Source organism: Pangasianodon hypophthalmus, chromosome 6 (assembly GCF_027358585.1).
Source record: "Pangasianodon hypophthalmus isolate fPanHyp1 chromosome 6, fPanHyp1.pri, whole genome shotgun sequence".
Lineage (NCBI taxonomy): Eukaryota > Metazoa > Chordata > Actinopteri > Siluriformes > Pangasiidae > Pangasianodon > Pangasianodon hypophthalmus.
This window is the reverse complement of record NC_069715.1, coordinates 6141766-6164229: the sequence shown is the minus strand read 5'-3', so window position 1 is coordinate 6164229 and position 22464 is coordinate 6141766. Positions and strand designations below refer to the sequence as shown.

The 22464-nt window shown below is 38.9% G+C and overlaps 1 protein-coding gene across 11 annotated transcripts in view; it reads left to right on the top strand.

The window, feature by feature from the left end:
* The window catches only part of gramd1bb (GRAM domain containing 1Bb), an 89060-nt gene that overhangs the window by 54267 nt on the left and 12329 nt on the right, over window positions 1-22464 (top strand). For 7 of the 11 annotated variants that reach the window (XM_053234796.1, XM_053234800.1, XM_053234801.1 and 4 more), the window contains 7 exons: window positions 6472-6685; window positions 9193-9213; window positions 13101-13121; window positions 20319-20403; window positions 20531-20634; window positions 20742-20837; window positions 21113-21193. In XM_053234796.1, coding sequence (XP_053090771.1) covers window positions 6472-6685; window positions 9193-9213; window positions 13101-13121; window positions 20319-20403; window positions 20531-20634; window positions 20742-20837; window positions 21113-21193 — 622 coding nt within the window. Of the gene's footprint in view, window positions 1-1286; window positions 1818-6471; window positions 6686-9192; window positions 9214-13100; window positions 13122-16964; window positions 18404-20318; window positions 20404-20530; window positions 20635-20741; window positions 20838-21112; window positions 21194-22464 lie in introns of those variants that run through there. The other 4 variants (XM_053234797.1, XM_053234806.1, XM_053234799.1 and 1 more) reach the window with 3 other exon arrangements.

The following is a 22464-nucleotide window of genomic DNA, read 5'->3' as shown; positions in this document are numbered from 1 at the left end:
TTCTTCATTGACTTAAGGTGTTTCCTCAGGTTGTTGCCTTAGTGTGCTTTTAGCAGTGACTAAACCAGTTACCTGTGTAATTGTTGACATGGCAACGTTTTCTGTAAGGAGATATTTATTTAACATTTTTGGAAGGAGTCTACAGTGTCAGTGCTTTGTAACTTTCAGAGGTACAACTAATTTCATGGAACTTTAAGCTTTTCGCAAAAAGGTTTTCAGGTCAGAGAGCTTCACGGTTTCTTGGTAACATGACAAGCTGCATTTTTTTTGTCTTATTAATGTATAAAGATTATACAGAGGCTGGTGAGGGAACGGCTGTTTATAGCTGCTGTAACGTAAGAGAAAACAAGAGCAATTTACTGATGAATAAACTGTTGTGAATGGATGGACAAGCAAATATTTGGAGAGACAGACATGAGTCTATATGGATAAATGGATGGATAAATGGATGGATGGATGAATGGATGCATGTACAGCTAGGTAGATGACAGATTTGTGTACAGATGGACTGTTCAGTGACTGGATGGAGGGAAAGATGGAGAGTAAAATGAATTGATGATAGACATACAATTGTATGGGATGTATTTATAGATGGATGGATGGATGGATGGATACACAGATGGACCGATGGATGGCTGGATGGATGGAGGGAGGGAGGGATAGATGGATACACAGATGGACTGATGGATGGATGGACGGGTGGACGGATGGATAAATGCATGAATGGTTGGATAAATGTGTCAATGGACAGTCAAATGGATGGATTTGTGGATGGATGGATGGATGGATGGGAGGATGTCTGCATGGATGGAGGTTAGATGAATGGTTTGGATGGATGAATGGATGAATTGGATGGATAGGTGAATTATTAACATTATGAGAGAGACGTTCACAGACGTTCCACAACAATAAATGTAACTATAAATGGATAAAAGGTACGTCATGTCATTCTTTAATTAGGTTTACTGTAAAATGTATTTGCTAAAAATGTAATTGCTGTGGTGTAAGAGGAATAAAACACTTCTGGATATGTTATTGGATAGTAATCAGCTTCAGGGTGGTAACTAACTACCCTGTTGTTGATTATTTTCATATAACAGCACGACTCCAAGTGTTTTATTCCTTGCTTAAATTTCCAGCTGATATGTCTATTAGAAAAGCACTTACACTGTACTGCATGTTACTGTAAATCCCACACAGAAAATGAATTGCCTACTCTCATTAATTAAAGTGCCAATCATTAATGTGTGTGTGTGTGTGTGTGTGTGTGTTTAGGTTGTTGGTTTGGCCACTAGACTGTAAAGTGAACTGAAAGTGAATGATGTCAGACCAGCTCCTTTCATCAACTTTAAATTATTAACGAGCCAGCGGGCACTTTGCGCCAGCCAGATCTCCCTCTTTTTCTCTCTCGTTCCTCTCTTTGTCTTTGTCCTCTTCATGCTTTCGCTTTTCGGCTCGTCCTTAGAGCACGTTCTGCACCATCGAGGGTCCATCGCTCTCCGTTACGCACCATTTCTCTCCCACACACACATGCACACATACACAGACACGCAAGTGTACGCGGAGATGCAGAGCGATAGAGAGAGGGAGGCAGAGAGACGAGAGTGAGAGGGAGAGAGCAGCCATTACCATGAGGACTGATAGAGAGACTCCGGCACAAATGCAGCAGCGCTGAGAGCTTTTCTTTAGCACCTCCGTCTTCCTGTTGTGGAATGCTTCCTCTCTCTTTCATCCTCTCTTCCTGTTCTCTGTCCGTCAGCCGCTCCTTCTTGCTAAGAGATGGCGAGCACAATAGCGCCGTGATACATGGCGGCCAGGTTAGTGTGGAACGCGAGGGTTTGTGTTTAGGGCTGTGTGTTGGTTTGATGCATCTAAATGATGTGCGTGTTTGTGTGTGTGTGTGTGTGTGTGTGTGTGTGTGTATGATATATGAGAGAAAGATAGGAAAGGGTGCATGGTTATTTTGGTGCTAAGATCTTAGGGCAATGAATGTATCTGTGTGTGTGTGTGTGTGTGTATGCGTGTGTGTGTGTGTATGTGTATGTTTGGGGATAAGTATGTGCCACACCCATGCTGTACTTTGGGATAACACAGACACAACCCACAATTGGATCTACTGTTTTTCATATCTTTAGCCCCTCCCACAGTAAACATCAAGGATCTGTCTTCCGCAATGTGTGTGTGTGTGTGTGTGTGTGTGTACATGGATGTGTGTATGTGTTTGTGTGTGTATTTGTTTACCTGGTGTTAGTTTGTCAGGTATAATGACAGCAAGTGGAATCAGTAAACATGCAGATCGGTGTGTTGGTGGATGGTAAGAATGTGTTGAAAAAGACACACAAATGCATATATAATAGGGTTTTGTTTGTTGTTCATGTATAAATAATGAGGATTCTCCTGATGTTGGTACTTATGTAATGAGGACTTACCTGTTGTTAATGCAGATGTTTTGCAGATGTGTATATAGTCTCATACACAAAGCTCTTTGAACTGTGTATATAGCCATACGATGTGGGTGAGTGTTTATGTGGCTTTATTTGTCTATGTGTGTGTGTCTGTGTGTGTGAGTGTGTGAGAAAGGGAGACAGACCCTGGCAGATGGTCATGATTCAGGCTTCTTGTCACAGAAACGTTAATGGGCCGAAGCTACATAGACAGAAAGTTTGGAAGTTCCGAGCAGCAGCGTAAAGCGCAGCAGTGTTACAGTTGTGCAGAGTTACTATAATATAAAATATAAAAATAAGAATATTAATGTTACGGCAGGTCATAAGTACGACATTGCGGTAATGGACAGATGGATGGATGGATGGAAGCATAGGTGGATGAGTGTAAGATGAACACAGATGAATATATGAATCGATTGACTGTTGGATCAATGGATAAACAAATTAATAAATGGATGGATGAATAGATTGATGAAAAGATAAAAGGATGGATGGATAGATAAATGCAAGGATGGACAAGAAAATGGATTGCTGGATGTATGAATGGATGTCTAGCTGGATAGATTGTCTGAAGTATAGATTGTTGGGTGAATGGATGGATGGATGGATGGATGAAAAGGTAAATGGATGAATGGGTAGATAAATGTTTTGATGAACAAGTGGATTGCTGGATAGACGGCTGGATGGATGAAAGGATCAACAAGTAAATGGTGAATGAATGACTAAAAGATAAACGGATATGTGGAGAGACAGTCATGAGTTTGGATGGATGGATGGATGGAAGGCTGGATGGAAATGGATGGATGGATGGATGGTTAGATGATAGATGGAGATGAATCGAGTGATGTATACAGAAGATCTGTATGCTCCTCATTTGCTGCTCTGATGCTTCATTACATCTTCAAGAAGAGCAGCTCATGTGCCGGCCCACACACCCACACTTGCTATCATTTCTGTGTGTGTGTGTGTGTGTGTGTGTGTGTGTGCGTGTTTGTGTGTGTGTGTATGTTCTCTGTGCTCATCCCTGTCTTGCACTCTTCAGCCGAAACTCCACTAAACCCACCCAGTTCTTCTGTCTGTTACCATGGAAACAGCCTCACTTTTCAACTACACCTTACTACAGTGTGTGTGTGTGTGTGTGCGTGTGTGATCCTTACTACTGTACATTTTGTGGCTTTATTGTGTAACATTGTGTAACTCTTCTTCACACACTGCAGTACTGAGCCTCTTTCACATTAGATAAGAGCCATTTCTTTTCTGCTGTATGAAATTGTTTGTTATGGAAGCAGTTATGTAAGAAGGTGGTCTTAGTGTAATGCATTTTGTAGCTAATATTTATCACCTTTCTCTATGTGAGCTGTCCTGCAGTCTGTGGGTGACAAAAAAGATGCTTGAGGAGCAAACGTGTGTGTGTGTGTGTGTGTGTGTGTGTGTGTGTGTATGCGAGAGAGAGAGAGAGAGAGAGAGTGATATCTGTGCTCCAGACAGACCTCGTGCAGCAGGAATATCAATGCATTCTGTTCTGTCTCTCACTATTCCACATGCTTACAAAACAGAGAGTTCACAGCTCTTACACACACACACACACACACACACACACACACACACACACACACGCACACCTTCCTTTGGGCCCTTGTAGTATTATATATGTGAACTACTTTCTACTTTTATTGAAGTTCTATTTCAGTCATTCTCATCATTTTCTTGTAACCAGGGACCCCTTTGACTGTAAAGTAATTTCCACAATCCCCCTCTGTATGGATTTATTTCATGGACATTATTTAAATTTGTTAAATAATACTTTTTGGAACCACAGAGCTTTCTATTCCCGAACTTTCCACTGAAAGAACACATTAGGTTTAAGTTAACTTGGGTGCTTGGACCCCTAATTATAACAACATTGATAAAGTTGGTTGTGACTGATTTCTATTGTTGTAGCAAAATTAAAAAGAAATCATGGATTATGGCTATGCATCCTGGACCCCTGGAGAACCCCTGTTCTAGATTATCTAAATTTCTTTTATTCTCCAGCTCCAGAATTATTGGTACCCTTGCTAAAAATGGGTTTAACACAATTACAGGTGCCACTAACACAATTACAGGTGCCACTAATTGTGTCACATATATTTTAAATGTTATTTTATGTCTTAGAATAAATGACCTTCAAATAAAAGTTTGACTTCTAGGTTTCTAGTCCTGTATGAAATCAGATTTATGTATTTTGCTTAAAATGAAAGAATGGGATGAGTCGACATGGAGCAGCTGGTGGTGATCTTGATGATTGGTACACACGTGTGTGTGCCTGTCAATGTCAGTGTGTGCCTGTCTGTCTGTGTACTGGTGAAATACTAGAGAGTTTTAGCAATCATGTGATTGGCTGGTTGTGATGTAAGCAGTTACGTAAGGTGTACTGTGTGGCTGATTCAGCTCTGAATGAAACTGCAGTAGGTGTTTACCATCTGTTGTGTTTGGGAGGGTTAGAATGAGCAACAGGGTTACAAAGCAGGCATGGGGTGTGTGGCTGTGTGTGTGTGTGTGTGTGTGTGCTTACATTGTGGTGTAAATGAGGAACCCAGAATGTGGAAGAAAAATTCAAGTAAAAGTATTTTCCTTTAATAAATGCTTAGGAGACAGGGGACAGACACAGTACTATGTCTTTGGCTAATATGCATACGACTGTTTCTCCCTTGACATAATTTAATACAGTTAAGTGCAAAAGTTTGCGCACCATTAGAATAAAATGAAGACAAATCAATAAATGTATGTATAGTGTTGGCAAATGTTCCTTCATTATCATTAATAACAAAGATGCTTATCTTGTACACGCGTCAAATTGACCAACCTTCTTACCGGATCTGTTTGCCTTCTTCAATTTAAGTCTTGAGGTTGAGAGAGTCTGAGCAAAACTTTCACATTTTTTGATATTAGATTGTTGTCTTCTTATAGGATTCAGCCACATATTCCGTTTTCCTTTTAATAAAATGGGGATGGGGTGAAAACTTTTGCACATAACTGTATAATACAGCTTGTTAATGAGTATGTGGACAGTGAACTAATTCTTGTTTATTTGGCTTTTTGTGAGAAAAAAATTTATGGATGAAGAATTGATAAATTCATTAGTTAGCTCACTGGAAAAACTCCAGCTTCTCAGAAAACAAGTTAATGAGGCCAAAAAGTGGTAGCTAATGTAATATAATAATATATGTCAAGCTAGTTAGCTAATTAAGTGCATTAATGCGGACTAAAGAAAAGGAACGAGGATACGGTCATGTCGCACATCGTGTCTGTGACCTCAGTAAAACCTTAGCAACACTTTGGCCAGTGTTTCAGCTATGAGCTGTAGTGTCATGTCCTCACATTGCACGTTAAAGTTATTATTCGATTCTGGCTAGTGTCTTTATTTTCTCTCGAAGTCTTTAAAACTGCAAGGTCACGGATGCGCTTGCAGCTTTGGCCACCTGGCTACTACCAATAAAAAGCTAATATCCCAGACATGACTCTACTTGACCCGAGCTACTGATTTGTCCACCCTTGATATTGGATTAGAAATGAAACAACTTTCACTACAAGTCTCACCACTTTGTGTGTGTGTGTGTGTGTGTGTGTGAGAGAGACTACTGTTAGTGTTCTGTATATTTTGTAAAGCAGCCTTGAATTTGGCAAAGTTGCTATGTTCAGCAAACTGATTACTGTAACACATTTTTTTAAAAAAAAACATTAGAGCTTTTCGCATTCATGATATTTAATGTATACATAATACATAAAATTTGCATTCATAATATTTAAGAATCACAAATTTTATGTCTTCAAAAATAATTAAAAATAATAATATACTTGCAAGAATATATATTTTAAATACATATATTCCATATGTTATACATATAGTATATGGTATGATGCAGTACATGTATTTAAATAAAGTTTTGTGAAATTTGTTAATAGTCCCGCCTCTCTTTCTCTCTCTCTCTTTCTCTCTCTCTGTCTCTCTCTACATCTCTCTCACTTTTGTTCTCACTCTCTGCAGCACTGCCAGTAATTCGACCCGGAGCAGTCCGGCTTGCTCTCCGGTGTTGCGGAAGCGCTGTCGCTCGCCCACGGTGCCGAGTCTGGAGGGAGAAAACATGGTGGAGAAGGGCTCCGAACACTCCGACACCTCCAAGTCGCCCTCTACCCCAGAGCAGCTGGTCACCCGCACATACTCGGCTCAGTCCACACGCAGCAGCTCTAAAAACTCCAAGGTGAGGAGGTGTGCTTGTGCAGCCAGTCCACTTAGATCCTCTCCTCCATAGCAGTGTAGAAGCTTCATCTAACAACAACAAAAAAAACGAAAAAAAACACCTAGTGTACTTGGTGTGTGTCTGCATTCTGTTTAAATTGTTCCTTTTTTGACGCATATATGTGTTGTTTTTATTTGTGCTACTGTTCATTGTGGTATTTGTTACACAAATATTTGCTGTCCTTATTAGTACGACCTGGAAATGAGATTTTGAGATTTCTTTGAGTTTTTCTTTCTATCCATCCATCCATCCATCCATCCAATAATTAGTGTGTATAATGTCTACACACCCAGACACCTGGCCTTTCTGTGTGTATCAATTAATCCATTTTCTGCCTTTATATCCAGTCTGTGACAGAGCGTAAAGTGTAAACACCTCTGTCCTGAAAACTTTCCCATGTCAGCAAACCTCCATTCATAACTTCCAAAGTTCTTTACTTCTGAGTGTTATGAAGCACTGACACTGGAGACTCCTTTCAAAAATAAACAATCTCACCATATCGCATACAATTACACACAACTGTATCCATTTGGTAAGTCGTGTAAGCTGTTATTATATAAACGATAACAAATTAGAATGAGCAAATTAATATAAACCTTGCAGCTGGAACTACTGAAAATTAATCAACACTTTCTGGCTGATCCGACAAGAATTCAACAGCACTGTGGTATAAATATAAATCAACTTTATTTCCAGCATTACATCTATGCTTACATAAGTCTTTCATAAAATTTGTTCAGATTAAAAATATGCTTATATGTGACACAAATTGTGTAACCATATAACCTACACTGTGTTTTGCTCATTGTGGTGCAGAGCTATTGGTCTCTATATACTTATATATCTATATATCTCTATGGGTTACACAGATTGGGACCTCTGCTGTTCAAACAGTACAACTGCATTAGATGCAGAAATAATAGGATGCCGAGTTGTACGTCACATTCTTGCATCACGGCACATTGTGTCAAGAAGCATTGTTACACCCTTAGTAAGGTCCAGTACTGAATTTACTCTTATCCTGATCATTTGTGTCCAGCTGAACTGAAATGACATTCAGCACTGGATATTTTACTGTGTGCACCCTATAATAGGCAAGCAGAGTGCAGGACTGAAACGGCTGCTGATTGCATGGGACTGCCAGGTGAAGCAATCAGTCCGAGTGGCCTGTTGTAATCAGTGTCATATAAAATCTCACCCACTAACCCAGTTACACTCTTGACCTCCAGAACACAGTGAACACCTTCCATGTCATTCAGACCCTTCAAACAAAATAGTGCTAGTTTTAATGTTAACATAACACCAGATGAGCTTATCACTATGACTGAATAAAACAAAAGTGGAAATAAATAGATGGACAGAAGAATTGGGGGCTGAGTGGATGGATGGATGGATGGATGCATGGATGGATGGAATGCTAGCTAAAGAGATAAATAGGTAGATGGATGTATAGAATGTATAAATAGACAGATAGAAGACAGAATAGAGGACGGATGGATGGATGGATGGGTGGATGGATGGGTGGATAGTTTGAAGACTGGCTAATTGGATTAACAGGTGGGTGGATAGATAAATAAACAGACAAGAGCATGGATGGATGGATGGATGGATGGATGGATGGATTGAATGCTAGCTAAAGAGATAAATAGGTAGATGGATGTATAGAATGTATAGACAGACAGATAGATAGATGAATGAATTAATAAACAGACAGAAAAGAGGATGGATGGATGGGTGGATAGTTTGAAGACTGGCTAATTGGATTAACAGGTGGGTGGATAGATAAATAAACAGACAAGAGCATGGATAGATGGATGGATGGATGGATGGAAGGCTGGCTAATTGGATGAACAGGTGAATCCATGGATAAATAGTCTGATGGAGGAAAGCATGGATGTATTAATTGCTGGCTCAAAAGATAAACAGGTAGATGGATGCAGACAGACTGATGGATGGATGTTTTAATTAATAAATAGACAGAGAAGAGCATGATTGGATGGATGGATGGAACCATTAGATGGATGGAGAGCTGGGTGGAGGAAGAGATGGATAGAAGGATGAGAGATGACCAGGTAGATGGATAATAGATAGAGGGTTAGATGGCTTGATCTATGAATGAAAGTCTGCCTATGTGTACTGGACAGATGGATGGATGGATGGATGGATGAATGGATGGAGAACTGGGTGGAGGGACAGTTGGGTGGAAGGATGGATGTTAAGTGCAATAAACCGATGCTGTCATTTTCCATGCTTGGCTTTCTTTAAATCTTTATTTCTTTCTTCTTTTTTCATTTAATTTCCTTTCCTTTTTTTCCTTTTGCCTCTTCATTCAGTGTCAGGCTTTGATAGAAAAATCTCTGTGATATAAAAGTGACTCTTTGCTTTCTCTTGCACTTTGTCTTGTTGTCATTCTATTTTTCTGTTGCATTTTTTCTGATTTCTTTCTTCTTCTCCTCGCTGCATGCTAGTCTCACAAGCGACTGTCCAAAGTAAGCATTTCTCTTTTCCATTGTTTGTTTATGTGTCCTTCATTACACGCTTGTGTGCTTGCACACAAATGGCTGCTCGTCGAATTTGTTGCATTACACCACACACACACACACACACAAACACACTTGTATGTACTCACGTCTATGTAAATGTGTATCCTGTGTTTTGTTTTTGGTGTGTGTGTGTGTGTGTTGCCTTTCTGTCATATAATTAATTTCTCCCCTGTGATTAAAAGTTTTATTTATTAAAGAATGACACATTGTACTTTTTATCCATTTATAGTTTTTTTTAAACTTTTTGTGAAGTTAATAACACAAAAGAAAATGCAGGTTGTCATTTTACAGAGAACCTGCAAAGCACAATGTCTTCTGTCCTGAAGACTTTCTAAAGATACAAAGCTCTGACACTGGAGACTCCTTCCATAAATGTTAAAAAAAAAATTCCTTCCAGAAAACATCAGCATATCGATAATTATGAGCTTTCCTTGTTAAATACCAACACATTTTCTAATCTGTTTATGTGGAGCCTTATACATAAGTCAGAATGTATGCTGTTGCTATAGAAACTATTACATATTTAGCGCTATTGCATTGATATAAAAGGTGATTTGAATTACAACCAGCAGAGCTGCTGTTATAGAAAGTTAATCAATCCCATCTGATCAGCCAGAATTGAGAAATCAGCAGCACTGTGGTATAAACACAGATTATTATCATGTTCAGTAGTGAGTGGGCTTCTCCTCATTCTAGCATTTTCTCAGTGTTCAGTAGAACTTGGATGTTTTAGAAGCGTGTTGAAGCACAGTGCGGTTCGCTTCAGTGGACTTCCACCATTACGTCAACACGCAGAGCTGCCGCCCACCCACTGCTACAGCCTTCCAGCTCTCTACTTCAACGCAACACACCATTCACTCACACACTCGCTTCATACCTCTCTTTCATTCTTATATACTTCTATCCGTCTGTGCTGTCTGTCTCTCTTGTTCCTTTCTTTATGTAACACGATCGCAGTGATGCACACATCGTGTTCCATATGTGTTCGCAAATCAAATGCCTGTCACTATCCACTGCACTGTCACTGCTTTTAACAGCCACTCTTTCTCTTTTCTGCTGTGTCTCTTGACTTCATCCTGTCTTCACTTCATCTTCGCAGTATGACAGACTAAACCTGATCAAAGTAAGCATTGCTTTCGAATCATTTCAACTCTGATCCCTACGCTGCCACTCCACTATCCTACAATAGAGCTAAACAGTGAGGAAATTAAAATTCATTCATGCTGCAGGTTTGTCTGATCAGCAGTGAAGGAGTCTGAATTGAAACACAGCACCAGACCAGGAGAATTAGCCACGTTAAAACCACTCAAAGGGAAGAACATCTAAGCTAGAACAATATAATATGAAGCACAAAATTGCTTGTACACTAGGGGTGTAATGCAGTGACACTGTATCTGTATCTGTTTAGCTCTTCAAATGGTCTTTTTATGTGTATTAGGATAAAAACGTGAAGTGGGCATGGCCTAAACAGTATTTTTAATTATTTTTTTTTATTTTATTACTTAACTACACCCCCGGAAACACTGGAAAAACACTGGTTAGCACATTTGCCTCGCACGTCCGGGGCTGGAGGTTTGATTCGCCTCCACCCTGTGTGAGTTTTCACGTTCACCCCGTGCTTTGGAGGTTTCCTCTGGGTTCTCCGGTTTCCTCCCCCAGTCCAAAGACGTGTTGCATTTCCAAATTGTCCATACTGTGTGAATGTGTGCGCAATTCTGCCCTGCGATGGGCTGGCACCCTGTCCAGGGTGTCCCCCGCCCTGTGCCCTGAGTCCCATGGGATAGGCTCCAGGTTACTCCGCAACCCTGTGTAGGATAAGTGCTACAGAAAATAGATGGATGGATGGATTTAGTTGATTCTAAAGAATAAAAAAAATAGTAGCTTAATTTAAAGTACCACGACCCTGACCAGGCATTTACTAAGGATGAATGAATTGCATTGCACAACGCCGCACATTCATGTTAATGAACACATCACATCTTTCGCGAGGAGATCCATAAAAGACAATAAGTACACAGTCTTGTGTCGTTCCTTTTTTTGATTAGAAATAATGGTTCTAAGGGAATACCTGGTTGATTTGATTTAAAGATTAAAAGTGTAATATACTTTGTTGAAAAAGTGGACTGTCACTGTTGAGCTCTATAGAACCCTTCCTGAACACCAGTATAACTTCCTTCCCAATCATTGTCTCTGTCGGTGTTTCTCTGTCCTCCTGTGCGTCTCTCATAAACATAGGCACATTCGCATTGTCTCTCTCTGCATCAATCAGCAGGCCTGCTTCCTCGCTCATCCCCTCTCTCTGTTTCTCACCTCGTTTCCACCGACACGGTGCCAGAGCTCCTGCCAGAGGAAACCAGCCCACGTTTCCACCGCTTTAGGAGCCAAACCATTACACAGTGTGAGTTTACACTGAGCTCCAGTGCTGTAATCTTCAGGAGTTCAAAAGTTTCAGAAGTTTCACTTCTGGCTCTGAGAATATATTTTACCATCCAGTGTAAAGTCAGAAGCTTCAGCATTAGAGCTGGGCGATATGAGAATATGATTTCAGTAGTGTGAGAAATTACTCCTCTTTTACACTTTTGTGAGTTTTGTCAGTTTGTCAGTTTTTTGCGATTTTTGTCAGTACTTATAGTTTTAATTAACTACTCTACTTTTAGTGGCAGTTTGAGTTGTCGTTGAAAATTGAGTTGTTGTCATGGCAACATAATGAAGCCACTCCCAAGTCCTTGATATCCTGCTTCTTGGTTCCAGACAAGCAGCGTTTTGGTGCACAAGCCCGACTGATTTCGGTCGCTGAGAACCGATTAATACACACTATGATGGCACCATGTTCATGGAAAAGTTCCCTCTCTCTCTGTTTCCATCTCTCACTTTTTCTCTCAGCCTACATCATAGCGCATTCTAATAATGCTCCTCATTTCCTCATTATCCTACTTCTCCTCCTTCTCCTCATTTATTTCCACCTTTATTTAAGATTTATGGAAGAAGCCTCCAGTGTCAGCCCTTTGTACTCTTTCTGACACAGGAGAACTTTGTGCTTTCCAGTTTTCTCAATAACATTATTAGTCGCATTTTTTTGTCTTAGAGAGAGAAGAAAGAGAGACTATTGAGGTTTATAGCTGATATAATATCTGTATTATCTGGAACTAACGTGTTTCATGGACGTTATATGTAATGTTTCACATCATTATATGTAATTATAAACTGATAAAAAGTGTGACAGGCCTTTTTTTAAATAAAAAATTGTAATAAAACTCTTTGGAGCATGCTGTTGTAGGAAAATATTCATCTTCAGGGCAATGACAGTAGCTCCGGTTTGTGTTGAGCCACATCACACTACCCTGTCTTTGCTTATTTTCCTATAACAGCATGCCCCCGTGTGTTTTATTCCTTGCTTAAGACACAAAATATCCACTTATGTACTCATTGTATTTTAGTTCCATTTTTATTATGCTGATGGATGTAGTTGGTTTTCTCTGTGTCTTACTCAGAAGAAATCAACACTGTGCAACAGACTTTCTTTTTGTTTAGTGCTGCTGTTATGGTGCCCTCTAGCGACACCACTATTCAAGAAAAATGTGTGTGTATGTTTGTGTGTGTGTGTGAGAGAGAGAGAGAGAGAGAGAGAGAGGAGAGAGAGAGAGAATGTTTGTGAATGAGAACTCAGTCACATAAAAGCAAAGATAGAAAAAAAATCAAACATGTCACATGTGACTTTACAGTGCTGACCTTTACACTATGTAAATGCACTGTGTGTGTGTGTGTGTGTGTGTGTGCTTTTTATAGCAGCTGCGTCACTCTCACACTTGTTTTTCTCTCTGTCTCTTTCACAGAAAAGTCAGAGCTGGTACAATGTAAGTAACTCTTCTTGCTTTTTAAATGTGTGTGTGTGTGTGTGTGTGTGATAGACTGCCTCGGGTTTTCTCATAACATTGGCACAATAGTGGTATAAAATGAAATAACTGAATATATTTTCAAATTGCCTGACCTGGATTCACTTCTGTGCAAAGTGTTTGCTGTGCAGGATGTTTGTCTTACACAGAATGCGCTTTTATTGCACACGTGCATGTACACACGATGAAGTTTCACCAAAGCTGTTTACCACAGCACTGTTGAATTCTCACATTTTATGAGTTAACCTTAGAAATGGACAAGAAATGTGTGTGTGTGTGTGTGTGCAGACTTTATGAGCCAAATGCCACTAGGTGGAGCAGCTGTACTGCACATGTTCATGTGCAAGTTCTCATATTAACGCTTTATTTCCTATAATCCTCTCCATCATCTTCCACTTTCCTCATTTTCCTGGTAACACTTAACATTAAGGTTCCCTTAACTGACATTATTTAACACATTAATTAACATATACAAATGACCATTAGCATTAATACATCATCAGTAACATTAACAAAGTAACATTAACATATATGGGGGCACGGTGGCTTAGTGGTTCTCCCTGTGCTTCGGGGGTTTCTTCCGGGTACTCCGGTTTCCTCCCCCAGTCCGAAGACATGTGTTGTAGGCTGATTGGCATCTCTAAATTGTCCATAGTGAGTGAATGGTGTGTGAGTGTGTGTGATTGTGTGATTGTGCCCTGAGATGGGTTGGCACTCCGTCCTGGGTGTCCCCCGCCTTGTGCCCCGAGACTCCTGGGATAGGCTCCAGGCTTCCCGTGACCCTGTGTAGGATAAGCGGTACAGAAGATGGATTTATGGATGGATGGATGGACACTAACACATATTCATTTTTTTTTTTTTTTTTTTTAATGATAATCCAAAGACTCCAATTAATCAACATCTGATTTTCCACATTAACCAGTGAGCATACAATTGAGTAAAATTAAGTTCACGGTGACCAACATGAGGCTGAAAGACAAGTTTCAATGAAAAACAAGTTCCAAACAATATCCTGAATATCATTATCAGTATCAGTAAATTATCAACATTAGGGAACATGTTGTAATTAAATTTTTGCTCATTTACATGAATTCTTAGTCATGAACATTACTCAGCGTAAGTCTATTCTGTTAATGTTTAAACAAATGTAAATTACCATGCTGCATTTGACTTACCTCGGAAGTGGGAAGTCCTAACTTGTAATTTGGTACAACATTATTTTCGACCTCCATGTGTCCAAGCTACAATGTGGGAAAAACCACAGACACCTCCATGTGTGACTTTTGTTAGCACCAAGCTAGCCAGCTATATACATTTCCCTCAGTGTTATAGACATAATATGTCTGTGTTTTGATTGGTCTAAAGCAAATATTTGTATATACACTGTAACTCATTTAAAGGTAAGAAGTGCTGCTTTGTTTACTGTTGACACTGTGAGCAGCCATGTTGATTACACATCGTTTGCTGAACTCAGAGTTGAAAAGACTGTCCCAAATTTCCAAGTAGGAATTCCAAGTTGAGGGGCGTTTTCTTTGGTTCTTCCTAGTCAGTGGTGAGAATTTACGAGTTAGCCGAATGCAGCGTTAATACAGTGTTACTCACTATTAAAATTACTTACGTTATACTAATGCAAAGTTTAACATTTGTTAGTGTTACTTAATGCAATAAATAATGTTAGATAAGCGATTCTTAATGTAAATTGTTACATCTTTTCCTCTGTGTGTATGTGAGTGTTTGTGTGTGTGTGTGTGTGTGTGTGTGTGTGTGTGGTTATGGGCGATGATGAGCTTCCATGGCACTGAATGTTTCTGTGATTACAGCTCAACCGTCCACAAATGAGTTCTGAGCCCATAACCATGAGACCGCAGGCTACTATATTTTCTAAAAGCCGAGCATTGTAGCTGGAAAAACTAATATATGTCACTTTATATTAAATTTATTTATTTTTTTTTTTTTTGGATAGCTGACATATTAACATATATTTTATATCTATAAATACATATATATTTTACATATATAAAAAATATATATTTTTTATATATCTATATAAAATATATAGATATATTTTATTTGTATAGCTGAGATGATAATATTGAAGGCTAATTTTAGATCTCTTCTTCCCAAAAGTACAGATCATAACAGTTATTGAAACACATGATTTCACTTCATGTATCACTTGGTTATAGTGTATATTTGTGTTATGTATGCTAATGCAAAAAGAAACAGATCCCAAACCACCTTATTTTCTTGCACAGCAGACACACCAGTGTTTCCATGGTCATATTTTTTAAATTAAAAACATCAGATTTTATCATTGCACATTTTTGTAGGTCTTGTAAAAGAAAAACCCGATACCTTAGCAGTAGAGGATGCTATTTTCAACACATTTCCACAGCTAAAAACTATAAATAATAATTTGCAAAATAATAAACAATACATATGAAAATAGTCTTGTAAAAATGTATATCCTTAAAGCCCTAAATATAGCTAAAGTTAACTCCTTGAATGGATTGTTAGCTAAGACTAACTTTTAAGAATGCTTAATTAAAGATTTAAGAATAATAATTTAAGAATAATAATTTAGGAATGCACATTAGCTATGTAGTAACTATTAGATTATTCCAGTTCAAGCTAAGAACAGTAGCATGTGGCCTCAGGGTTTTTTCCATTTTGTATTGTCATCATACATTTGTTGAAGGTGTAATGTTCTTTATGTGTATTGTTGCCTGCTTTTACCAGAAACCTTTAGCAATCCTTAAACCTGATCTGTTAAGTCTTGTGGTACCTGCACTGATTAACTTAGTAAGTCCTTAAGGCTGAATTATACTTGTCAAGATTTATTATGCGTAGTCAAGATGGCTGCGGTGTGTATCCTGCGGTCGTTTGAAGTGTCGTATGTGGACGTCCTCAGAAATGAACGCTGCGTCTCCGTGTAAATGTAAATAGTTGGGCGATGCACAGCACCATGTTACACAGTGTCCACAACTGACTAAAAAACTAGTATTGTCTTAAATCGCATACTCATCGACTGTTCTAGACGGTTAGTGAGTACTAATACTAACCAGTTTTCTTATCATGTTTAGTATTTGATTTTAAAAACCTCTTGCATAGTCTTTAAACCTACCTGTTTTGCATCTTGTGGATTTTCTAGATTGTCTAGTTATAGTCTAGTTTCCGATTTGAGACGCAGCTCATGACAACAGTCACGATGACTGTGCAAAGAGCGGCAGAGCGGCAGAGCTTGTCAGTCTATTTAACATCACTGTGCAGGAAATTGCTAAACATTTTACAGTTCGATTTGCAAACCTGACGACCAGGGACGTTTTGGCTCTGAGGCTTTTAATTCTTCAGATGTACCTAAATACATAAATACACAGGCGAGTGTGTGAACAATGCTGCTGTTCTCCATGTTCCCCAAGTCTTGCGTCAAGTATAAACCAGCTTTTGTAGTCCAGAAAATATAGCAAATCAATGGCCCTGGTGACTGTGTGTAGTTTTATATTTGTTTTTGGTTTTGTTTTGTTTTTCTATTTGTCACAGTATTTTCGCTTTTACTGGCAAGTATTATTTTGCTAACAACCCCAGCATACTCCATTTATTGTATTATCCAGTTGTGAGTTTAGACATTCTTAAAGACGGATGTACATAATTATTTTGTGGGTGTAAAAAATATTAGGAGATAGACAAAGGTGTGTATTGGTGTGTAAGTACAGTAGATATACTGTATCTATCTATCTATCTATCTATATATAGATATATATATATATAGAGAGAGAGAGAGAGAGAGAGACAGAGAGACAGAGAGATATCATACCACATAAAAAAAAACTGTGAGTGGGGAAGACCTCATCTCTCCATGTGTTTGTGTGTGTGAACGCGGATGTTATGTGAGTAAGACAAATGACTTTATTGGAGTGTCACGCTGGCTACTCCTGGTACCAGCCACGGACAGCTCTTTTTGTTTGTCCTCAGAGTTAATGGGTAACTAACTTTACACATTTGTCTCCTGGCACACGGTGCATACTCCCACACAGAGCATCACCAAGATATATCCGGACTTGTGGATGAACCATTAGTATTCGCTTTAGAGTTTGGTTTTGTATGAGCTGGGTTTTTTCTGAAGAGCCAGTCGAACCATGGAATGATGATCACAGGAATTTTAACACCACCAGAGAAGACCATTCACTGCTAGACATTAGGACTACTACTTGGTCCACTCCTTGCAAAGAGAGAAAGCAACGAAAAGATTTAAATTTCCTTTAAAGTGTCAGGTTTTAATTTGCATAGTAGGAATCGTCCTTGCAGGGAGTAGTAGAGGTCGCATGGCTCATAGTGTGATCGGATATCTTTAGCTTACAACCAGAGAGAGTGTGGATATAGACGTTTAAACTGGTGTGAAGAAGCAGGTGAAGAAAGTACGATCGGATGTTGCAACACCTGAGCACTTCTGGGGACGGGTGTTGGAATTCAGAGCTGATGAATGCGGTAGAACGTGTTTCATTCTTTGAGAACCAGCAGTATCAGTATCAGTGCTTTTGAAGGCTTGTGAGAACTGAAAGGTACCACAACCTGAAGTTGCAGAAGATTACCCCGTGTAACTTGAGAAAGACAGGACAAGCGACTAAGAGAAGAGACCAGACTTGAAAGACGAACTATAAATGGTTTCTGCCAGGTCAAGGAGGAGATGAATGATTGAGACTTGATGCTTCAGGGCACTCACATGCTCGCCCAGTGAGAAGAAAAACAAACAAGCATAATAACAGATCTGTCTGCTGGGGTTACTGTAGGCCATTGGCCACCGTTTATGTTTGTGTGTGACAAACACTGGAATCATGTGGCACTAGTCAGCACAGACTAGTACATTTGCTCCCAGATGAGGATCCTCCAGACAAGACTGTAAGATCAGGTAGATCTCAGCTCTTCTCTGTACACTCCACACTGTATGTGGGACTTGGACTAATCAGAAGACATTCTAGCATTTTGAACCCGGGTTACATGTTCAGTGCATCCTGAAAGATATCTTGACCTGCTGTTGTGAAGTGACTGGCCAGTGCCGCTGGTGCTTGTGGGTGATGGAGTTTATGATGGAGGACTCTCAGAGGGACTGGGAAACCTTACTGGAGCTGGAGGAAACTCTTGCCAGGTGGCTGCTGCAGGGCTCAGCTTTGGCTTATGGCCTGCCTTGGAGCTCCATGGAAACCCAGTCAGAGGAGGAGGAAGAGGAAGACGAGGACATCCCGGCTGTGAGTTACCAAATTGTTGAGGTTTGGAATGAAGGTGTTGAAGGTGGAGGAATTACTGCAATATAGATTAAGTATTGAACGATCACTGCTACTAATTTTGTGATTTGGAAGGCTAAATTGAATGAGTTTGGGGGATGGAATGGACAGTTTGTTGCCCAGTGTTTTAAGTCATGGAGGGGTCAGTGTACCATCAGAAGTTTTAATGGAGGTGCTGTGCAGGATTTAGTTGGTGTTTTGCAGTGAAAAGGACACCATCAAGGACAGGTCATGTAGAGGTGTGGGGTCACAGTGTGACCACAAGCAAGGAGTATAAAATCTTTGAGAACCCATTTCACTATTTGAATTATGTATCAAAATGTAAAGGAAACCCAGCATTTTGCAATCTAATATCTATCTAACATTTACATGTCCTGAGAAACGAACTTAAAATCCACTTAATCCACGGAGTCTAGTAGAATTAGTCAATAAACATTTATGTGAAACATGAAAATATCCTGAATTTTTCAGTCAAATCCTATTTCTAAATTTAAGTCTGTATAATTCATCCTTTTAATTCAGTACTTTCGGGAGTACTTTTTTCAAGAAGTACATTTGTGGTTACACATTACCATCATAATTAGTTTCTCATTGTTTTATTGTGCAAAAACACCACAAAACCTTCCGGAAAGTTGAACCAACTGGAATTAGTTTTTAATGTATTGCTCAAACAACACCCTAAGAACAGCTTTGGTAGGACTTTATCTCATGTCATTCTCATCCTAAGACTTATATTGTTTGAGTGTCACAGGACGGGTTGTGATTAAAAAGCTTTAATATAACTTTAAATAGAATGCTATAACTTATTAGTGAGTTATGAGGTATACAGTTTTCTGTTTGCTGGTGTTTCCCTGTAATGTGTAACATTCTTATCACTCTTGTCTGTTACAGAGTTAGTGACTATTGATTAGATTGAAGGTGAAATGTTTAATTATTTATAAAAGAGTTCAAAATAAGAGCGACAGCCAAGCATATTGATTTTCTGTTCTATGAGAGGATTCACATAGTTGTAGATAAGATTACACAGGAGTTTGCTGTTCAAATGTTCCACCAGTTGATGCGCCCACAGATGTTATCTCAGTCGTGAGTCCTCATGACATTTCCAAAGGGCAGACCAGTGATAACCCTTATGGACATGTGTTTCCATTTTCTGTGTGCTGTAGACAACTTCTTGACACTGACTTCTCATTCAACTTAAAGATGATGTTTTATGTAATGAATAAAACACTTGGGGGCATGCTGTTGTAGGAAAATAATCAGCAACTGGGTGGTGTAATGTGGCCTGACATGAAGCGGAGTTACTCTTACCACTCCGAAGTTGATTATTTTCCTATAAAAGCATGCCCCGAAGTGTTGTATTCCTGTTACCATAGCAATGTGCCAATGAAAACAATTGTTTTATTAATGAATGACGTGTCTTACTTTTCATCCATTTATAGTTACATTTACATATTGTGGAACTTCCGTGAAACAGGTTAGTTCCTGTTATCACATACGTTATAGCTGCTATAAACATCATATCAACAATTACTCGTTTTTTTTTTTTATCTGATTAAGTGGAGAGTCTGCCATTGAAGTTGTTATTGTATTAGAACAAGCGTATTAATATAAACCTGTAATTTTTCACCTTATGACCTTATGACCAATCAGATGTGAGAATTCAACAGCGCTGTCGTGTAATGTAGAATAACGTAAACAGATATTTTATGATGGGGTTCAAATTCAAAAAAGGGTTTGGAGTTGGGAAACTCAAAAGCAGTCTGCTTATTTTCCTAACTTTTGAATTTCGCTTAAAGAGACAGGTGTGAGATTAGTGCATGAGTGTCATTAGTGTCTTTGACCGTATGCCTTCTCTTGTCTTCGTTCGTGTCTCGTGCAGGTTCTCAGTCCCACCTACAAGCAGCGAAATGAAGACTTCAGGAAGCTCTTCAAACAGCTCCCAGATACGGAGCGCCTCATTGTGGGTATGTCCTGTAGAGACACAGTCAGAGGAATACTTTTAACATACTGTACATAACTGTACATGACTAATTAATATATTGTCTATAAACCTGACAATAAGTGTTAAGATTTGACCTTTGACCTTTTTAGACTACTCCTGTGCTCTGCAGAGGGACATCCTCCTGCAGGGCAGACTCTACCTCTCAGAAAACTGGATCTGTTTCTATAGCAACATCTTTCGCTGGGAGACACTAGTACGAGTTTTTCTCATTAAATCTAAAATGGATTTTGGTTACGTAACGAGTTAATAATGCAGTAAATTGTCCCAGAGTGTTTGACATTAGTGTGTTTGTGTGTGTAGCTGACGGTGCGTCTGAAGGATATTTGCTCCATGACAAAAGAAAAGACAGCACGTCTCATTCCCAATGCCATCCAAGTGTGCACAGACACTGAGAAGGTAACACGAGCACTTCGAACTATAATCACTAGCAAACAGCAGGGTTAGAGAGGATGAGACGAGCTATCTGTCGGTTAACGGCTCACTTTCATTGTTTTATAATAATCTTTAAAGGTTTAATTTATGCAAATTTCTGTTATTGAATATTTTATTCTGCCTGGGAGAAAGTACAAACCACAATAATAGCATTTACAGCCATTAAAAGATAAAAGCAGCACTTCTAAAGCAGTGTGTAACGCTGTGATCCGTCACTCTTCACTCTGTCTCTACTCCAGCACTTTTTCACATCGTTCGGGGCGAGGGACAGGACATACATGATGATGTTCCGGCTCTGGCAGAATGCTCTGCTGGATAAGGTAAGGGCAGATGGCATTCACACGTCCCCTAACGTATTGTACTTTACCAAAAGAACAGTTTATCCAGAAATTAAATTATGTCTAAATTATTAAGTTAAATTATGTGTCTAAATTATTAAATTAAAAAGTGTCTAAATATTAAAGGTTACTTTTGTACTTTTTGTACTCAAGGAAAGCTTATAGCTACCAGTTCAGCACTGTCTAAGGGTGACTTTACATGTTTGCTTGTTTCACACTTACAATGTAAAATTCCACCTACATACTTTGATCTAAAACACTGCTTGTAATGAGTGCTACCAAACTATATGCTAAGGAAGGAAGTGATTCTAGCTTCAAGATGGCTACTGCCACCGTATTTAGCTTTACTGTGTGAGGAATAAAACACTTGGGGACATGCTGTTATAGGAAAATGATCAATGATGAGGTGTTGTGACGCAACCCAATGTGAAGCAGAGTTACTGTTACTACCCCAGAGTTGATTATTTTACAATAACAGCACATCTTGAAGTATATTATTATGCTTATCCCACAATTTGCCAACAATTTTTTAAAAAACTTATTAAATAATGACACATCATACATTTGATCAGTTTATAGTTACATTAATGTTGTCGAACATGCACACGTTACTATTACATTATAGCAACTGTAAACAGTCATCATTTTTCTCTCTATTTTGAAGCTAATAATACTCAAAATGCAGCTTGTTATGTTACAGAGAAACTGGAAAGCCTGCATCCTGAAGGCTTTCCCTAAGCAGCTTTACCTCTGACTGTTACAAAGCTCTGACATAAACATCTCCTTACAGAAAACATCAGTATCAACAGTTATACATTTTTCTTGTTTTTTAAATGTGGTTATAGATTATAAACCTGTGATTTGGATTATAGCTGGAACTACTATCGGGGCTGCTGTGGTAATCGACAGCCCTGTGGTATAAATCAACTTCTATTAACTTTTTTCTCAAAGCAAAGCTGGGAACTTTGAAAACTTTCCTTGCTTGATAGCTATATTAAATTTAGACACCAAACATGATTTGGCTAATAATCTACGACAGTTTTTTTTTTACTCCTTACAAACAATAAACTGCACATTACATTTATGGCATTTGGCAGATGCCCTTCTCTGGAATGACGTACGGAAGTGAAAGGACATTACATTTTACATTTATCTCATTTATGCAACAGCACTTGAGGTTTTAGGGCCTTGCTCAATATAATTTAGTGTTAGGCAACAATACTTTAGTGTTAGGCAACAAAATACAGACAATT